The sequence below is a fragment of the Thermobia domestica genome, chromosome 7 (genome assembly GCF_964235325.1).
Source record: "Thermobia domestica chromosome 7, izTheDome1.hap1.1, whole genome shotgun sequence".
Lineage (NCBI taxonomy): Eukaryota > Metazoa > Arthropoda > Insecta > Zygentoma > Lepismatidae > Thermobia > Thermobia domestica.
In genome coordinates this window covers 115,601,550-115,608,948 of record NC_137460.1, presented here as the reverse complement: position 1 = coordinate 115,608,948, position 7,399 = coordinate 115,601,550, and the positions used below count along the sequence as shown (strand labels likewise).

Here is a 7,399-nt window from a genome sequence, read left to right as displayed (position 1 = left end):
TTACTACGTAAATTTGATTAGAGAGGCTGAAAGAGAGAGATGGTCTAAATTATTTGTAAAAAAAAAAAAAAAAAAAAAAAAAAAAACGTAATATTTCCTAACTTCCGAGTAATATCGCGAATGACCTACAGAAGCACCGCCCAACTCGTTGGAACTGGAACTATGGCTAACTGTTCCAACTGAATCAGTCACGGAAGGTTTCACAGTCTCTAGTTTCTAAGGGGACGTAGTAGTATCACTGAACTGTTTCATTTACTGTTATGACAGCTCAGAGCAACGTGGTCCATGGTGTCACAATAACTAACATGAGTGAAGTGTATTTGCTGTATACAAAAGTTATTTTTCTCTTTTACTCTTCGCCCATCAAGAACATGGAGAAAGTTGTGCCGTTATTTTGTTTCGTAATTTAACAACACTGTTGGAAATTTCTGTACAATAAAAACACCGGAAGACACTCTTTTTAGCTTTCGTTTATTATCTATAAAGACCAGTGACCGACATAACGCGAAAAGAGAGATAGTCATTAAGTTTGTGAGTGTAGATGTGCCTTGCACTCAAGTGTAGGAAATAATTCAATGAAACGCGTTTTCGTGGAAGATTCAACATTATAGTATTAAAATATGAGTTTGGAGGAAAGTGTTCTGTTACGTAGTGCTGAAGATGGGACTCAAGTAAGAGTAGAGTTTGATAATATTACCTATCATGTTCCTACACGACATTCCAAATCAGGTAAATTTCTTTTCGTTTTTCTTGTTTATAATAGTAGCAGTCGAACGTTTTTATCAATCTATACTACGTTGAAAACAAAATCAGCAAACAATTTATAACGTGATTTTTTGTTATCAGCTGCAAATGATTTATTTATCTGCCTACTGCAGATTTTATCTCTAGAAAAAATGAATGTGATCTTGTTTCGTTATCGCATCACGAGAAGACGGGGCGCAGTGGCTATGATTCCTCTTCTGTTTTTGAGCGACCTTCCACATACCTTAACATCTCATGATACTTTCTCACTTACCTGCCTATTATTCCTGATGAAATTCATGGAGCTGCGGTGGCACAGTGGTAGAGCGTTCATCTCTGGTGCATGGGGTCCTTGGTTCGATCCCAGCTTGCGCCAAGTGAACTTTGTGGTGGACAAGCACCGTGTTCATGGATTTTCTTGGGATTCTCCCGTTTCCTCCCACTTCTTCATTCCACCACTTCCTTCTTTTATCATCATCATCATCTGCTTTATTCTAGCCGACATAAGCGTGGGATGTAAAACTTAAAAATATCATTTCATTTTCATTTTTTTCAAATTCATAGCGTGTTTTCTATTGCTAAACAATCTGGTTCTGTTTGACCGTGGCGTTTACACCTGGAGCATCAGGTCCTTGGTTCGATTCCAGCTGGCGCCAAGTGAGCTTTTTGGTGGACAAACACCGTGTGTGTGAGTTTTCTCTGGTTCTCCCGCTTTCTCCCTCTTTCTTCATTTCACCATTTTATTCATTTCTTATCATCATCGTCTGTTTTAGCCTAGCCGGCATATACGTGGGACGTAAAACTAAAAGATTTCAATTTTTAAGTCATAATATCAATCCGGGTCTGGACACCCCCCCCCTCCCAAAAGAAAATACTTCATAACTCGAAATAAATTTGTGCGCTTTCGTAATAAAACTACACATTTTTACCAGAGAATTGATTGATGTAGCATTAATTGATCTTACACTTCATCTATACTCTTTTTATATAAAAAAATCTAGATCATCATTTTTTGTGAGAATATATGAAGCAGTACTTAGTAATTACTGCCACCTATATTCTCAAATACTTACAGTTACTTATCTTCTTTTCGTATGTAGAATAACACCGGTCAATACTACATAAGGTACTGCCTCACAAAATTGAAGCCATCCTCCAATACTTTGGATTCGTCCCACAAAAATGTTTGGGTGCGCACTGTCCGGTACTGTTAGGAATATGTCTGTCACTGTTGGAAGTACATGTTTCACTGTTAGGAGTACGGTATATGTGTTACTGTTAGGAATATACAGGGTAAACCTGAAAGATGTGCACAAACACCGGAAGGTGATTTGTGACAACAAAAGAAGACAAAAAGTCCCCTTGCATATTGTCGAATTCCGCGTCCTGTACGAGTGACAGGGGTGCAAACTTGGAACCGAAACTCAAATCCCTTTAAGTAGAGAGAGAAGTCTAATTGGTAATTTAAAATGACTTGTTCTTTACATTGGATAAGTTCTCTTTGTCTCAATCTGTAACCCATAAGAGCTAACTAAATAAACTATTATTATTATTATTATTACTATTATTCGGCGACTTAAAATAAGTTTAACTATTTTTAAGTTTGTAGTTAGAAGTATCGCAGTTTTCGGTGTAATCTCTTTTTATATGAATCTATTTAAACTGTTACTTTTTGTATATAGTGAATTGTTTTTCGCAACAAAGTAAGTCAGTATTCTTCATTGAATTTTTTTGTTTAAAAGTGTTAAGACTGCTGATTAATTCAAAATCTGATGGTAATATAATTTGTCTTATACTTAGATAGAATCAACCCCTTTGGACACTGCAACTGAAACGTTACAAGGGGGCCGCGGTGGCTCAGTGGTAGAGCGTTCACCTGTGGTGCTAGGGGTCTCGGGTTCAAACCCTGCTCCCGCCAAGTGAACTTTGTGGTGGACAAACACCGTGTGCGTGGGTTTTCTCGGGGTTCTCCCGTTTCCTCCCACTTTCTTCATTCCACCATTTCATTCATTACTCATTATCACCGTCTCCTTTTGCCTAACCGGCATAACCGTGGGACGTAAAACTCAAAATTTCATTTCATTTTGAAACGTTACAAAGGTATTCTGTAAGTTATCACTTCTTTTTTAGGTCTCATTCCTTTATTTTTTCCGTCGGAAAGGTTCAAGACCAACATTATACACTTTAAGTAACATTTGGTTTGTTGATTAATTTTTCAACTGTTCTCGTATAATACTCCTTTAACATTAAGTTTATCACGCCGTTCACGTCAGAACTAGGTGTATTTCTTTAGACCATTGTAACCATCCATAGTTGATGGGAAATATAAGCAATGTGAAAGTGGCCTACATCATCATAATAGATATTCTACCGTTTTTGGCAGGTCACTCGCCGCAGCTGAGAAATTTCCGTGCACCACTGTCTTCAGCTAACCTCTTCGTTTCCTGTATGATTTTTTTTTCTTTTTTAATACTGTCTGCCAACTGTAACCTTATGATACACTTCCTTCTCAACCAATTTCTCTTTCTCTTTTCAATCTTTAAATTAAAATGATAGGTTTATATGTTTGTCCCCAATTTTTTCGACTAGGAGATCTCGAAAACCACACGTGCTAGAAACTTGCACTTTTCGTTGGACGATTCCAAATTTTGTGTAGATTTGTCGAGTTCTCATTCAAATTTTCAAAAACCGTATCGTTATTGTTCTATTCAACATTTTAGGGGCCGTTTTGAGCCCATAAGATTAACATTGTTGCAGGCCGAAACTACGGTGTTAGGCAACCAGTAGAGCAGTTGCGTGTGACGGGTTGACGGACATTGCAGGCGCTTTGCTTAAATCTGAATCAGCCCTGCAAACCCAGGCCCGAAGACTACCGGCCTGGCCCGGCCCGAATGGATCTGAATTCTGTGCCCGGGTTGACCCTGCCCGGCCCGGCCCGAATCTCGAGCCGGGCTCTAACCGGGCCGGGCACATTCCGGACCGAGCCGGCCGAAACAGGCCGGGCACATTCCGGGCCGGCCCAGCTCGGCCCGAACACTGTGTAAGACGGATCGGAAACTAATGTTGGCAGCCTGTGTTAATCGTAATGTGCTTGGGAAATTAACTCTTTATTCAGGAGTGTAAAGTACTGTACTTCTACTACTCTTATTATTACTACTACTGCTACTGCTATTATTATTATTATTATTATTATTATTATTATTATTATTATTATTAATAAAAATAATAATAATAATAATACAATTACAACTATTACTACTACTACTACTACTACTACTACTTCTACTACTACAACTGCTACGACTTCGCGTCAGAGTTGACATGTCTGGTGATACATACTTTACAATCTAAGTACATAAAAAATCGAAGAAATAGTTATTATGGCCAGTCTGCGTAGAATGCGAACAGATGCTTGACGAGGGTCAATGGTGGCTCAGTAGGTAAAGCATTCACATCTGGTGCTAGAGGTCGTCGGATCGATCCCTCCTCGTGTTATGTGAGCTTTGTGGTGGACAAACACCGTGAGCGTGGGAGTTTTTGGATTAGCCCGTTTTCGTCCACTGTCTTCATTCCACCAATTCATCCATCATCATCCATACGTCTTGAGCCGTAATTGCCTAAAGAACATATGAAAAAGTCAAGTCCTTGACCTACTAATTAGAATTTGTTCCGCTACCATTAGACCACGGATGCCGAAACCATGAACTGGTGTGTTCATAAGATTAGCGCAATTTGTAGTAATGTTCAATTAGCACGGCAGATTCCAAATCATATTACATGTTCCTGTATTCTTTATAATTCGATGCTACAATAATAATAACAAAAAGCAATGATCAAATAAATCACCCAGACCCCAGGATCGATGAAGTGTTCCTGGAACGGTTCGTAACAAGAAAATAACAGAGCTATATGACGGAATGCGAGGCAGTAAATCAAAACAAAATCCACACATATCATTGTTGAACAAAAAATACCTCAAAAGTCCCCTGAATGAAAAATGTATAGATATCAGCTATCAAAAATGCCTCTTAACATCACATATAATAGAAGGGATAGTTGATATTAAGAAAATGAAAATATAAGGTTTCCTAAGGAACCAATAGTGCAAAATGAACATCGCTTTACTGTATGTCCTTGTACGCATCGAACAGCACGGAAACAGAGTCAACAGTCTCAGGCTTTAGAGCATTTCTCCGTTCCTTAGTACTAAAAGCTCTTTCAGTAGACGCACTAGAAGCAGGGATGACGAGATACTGACGCGCTAATTTACACAACTTTGGTAATGTTTGTTCTTGTTGCTTCCACCACTGCAGTATATCTAGTTCTCTTACACATGATGACATGTCGAGGTAGATATCTACTTCATCATCCAATTCACCAGAGACTGAATGTCTATCTTCCCAATCCATTAGTTTATTCTTCTTGGTAGGTGGTTCCAAGTTATGCCAACTAGCCTAAAGGAGACGATGATGATGAGAAATAAATGAAATAGTGGAATAAATAAAGTGGAAGGAAACAGGAGAACGCCGCGAACCCCCCACACGGTGTTTGTCCGCCACAAAGTTCACTTGGCGAGAGCTCGGATCAAACCAGGGACCCCATACACCACAGGTGAACGCTCAACCACTGAGCCACCGTTCCAGGAACACCTAATCGACCCTAGCGATTTGGTGATTTATTTGATCATTATATTTTGTTATACACCATACATTATATTTGATCATTATATGGTGTATTTGTAGCATCATACTATAAACAATACATGAACATGTAACACCATTCGATATTTGCCTTGCTAATTGAACATTACTACAAATTGCACTGATCTTATGAGCACGGCAGTTCATGGTTTTGCCCTCCGTGGTCCAATGGTATCGTACCAAATTCTACTTACTAGGTCAAGTACTTGACTTTATCATACGTTCTTTAGGTAACTACGGCTCAGGCTGTATGGATGATGATGGGATGAATTGGTGGAAAGAAAACAGTGGGAGGAAGCGGGACCACCCCAGAAACTCCCACGCATACGATGTTTGTCACCACAAAGCTCACATAGCATGAGCAGGGATTGATCCGACGACCTCTAGCACCAGATGTGAGTGTTTTTTCTATTGAGCCACTGTTCTCCCTCGTAGATCAAGCATCGATTCACATTCTACGCAGACCAGCCATAATAACTAGCATTTCTCCATTTTATTCTGTACTTAGAAGATAAATTCGGTACCACCAGACATGTCAACTCTGACGCGAAGTCGTAGCACTTGTAGTAGTATTAGCGTTGGTCGTAGTAGTAATAGTAGAAGTAGTAATAGTAGTAGTAGAAGTAATAATAGTATCCCAAACACATTACGATTAACATAGGCTGACAGTAAGAGCGTACAAACACGGAAAAAATAGAGGTAGTGGAGGACATTAAAAAAACAAATAGGCTGACAACATTAGTTTCCGAACTGTTTTTCAGAGTATCCGAGCCGATATGTGCCCGGCCCGGTCTAGTTTGATATTACTTGAAACGGGTCGGGCCGGGTCGGACCGGGCCGAACCGGGGGCGCACGGCCCGTGCAGGGCTCTGATCTGACTGGCAAAACCTATTGCATGCTGGCAACTTCAAAGGCTGCAAGAGGCGCAATGAGGAGTACTCGGACGGATATGGATTTATTAGGGAAAAAAATCCACTTGATATCGTTTTACTTCTACAAATTCGCTACAAACTCACTCCAACATCTAAACATAGCGACATGAACAGTGGGAAGGAGATTCATGGTCAAAACAGAAAGATGCGCTAAATAGACAGCGCAGGTTCAGCTAATTATATCTAAAATTGTTCTTTTCTTGCATGCTATTCTTAACACTTCGTTGTTCGTTTTCTGTTCATTTCATTCTTCTCCATATCCACAGGGGACACAGTGGCTCAGTGGTAAAGCGCTTACCTCTGATGCGTGGGATCATTGGTTCGATTCCCGACCAAGTAAGTTTGAAGTGTACAACATCGTGTTCGTGGGGTTTCTCGGGGTACTCCCATTTCCTCCCGCATTCTTATTCCACCAATTGTTCCATCAGCATTCGCATGCCTTAATCATCTGTCTCCCTTAGCCTAAAGGACGTTATTATGGGACGTTAAACTAAAAGATTTTATTTTTACACACCCATATTTCGAAAGCTTATACTACGTTTCTTTATCTATGAGTATTATTTAATTGGTAATAGTTTTCTTCTTTTGTGCATTCCCAAAATGTATTTTCATTTACATATTTAGTTTTAAGCAAATTCTAGATGTAACAATAGGTTTGTGTTTCAATACACAGTCAATTTGAAAGCTAGTTATTGATATGTTTACAATTCTTGCCAACTGCGCGGCGTTACCAGGTGTATAAGCTTAAATTCAATGTTTTGTAGTCAGAAAAACACATGTTTTTTTCATAGAAAGCAAAAGAAATTTATTCAAAAGTACTTGCTACACATTTTGCCCACCTCTCGAAAAAAATCCTTCTCTTTCGGGGCAAACCACTCATCAAGCCGTTTGGAGACATCTGCATACAAATCGAAGTCGTGCTCAACGAGGGCGTGGCCCATCGACGCAAACAGATGGTAGTAGGAAAGAGCCAAGTCTAGTGAATAAGAGGGATAAGGTAGCACCTCCCAGTTGAGTGTCTCC

At 39.6% G+C, this 7,399-nt stretch overlaps 1 protein-coding gene across 2 annotated transcripts in view; it reads left to right on the top strand.

The window, feature by feature from the left end:
- Positions 1–251: 251 nt before the first annotated feature.
- Positions 252–7,399, top strand: part of LOC145690366 (ATP-binding cassette sub-family G member 1-like) — a 148,301-nt gene continuing 141,153 nt past the window's right edge. For both annotated transcript variants that reach the window (XR_014132198.1, XM_081765193.1), the window contains exon 1: positions 252–729. Coding sequence is in view for 1 of the 2 variants with exons in the window: in XM_081765193.1 (XP_081621319.1) it covers positions 621–729 (109 nt within the window). In the remaining variant the exon portion in view is untranslated. The remainder of the gene's footprint in view (positions 730–7,399) is intronic.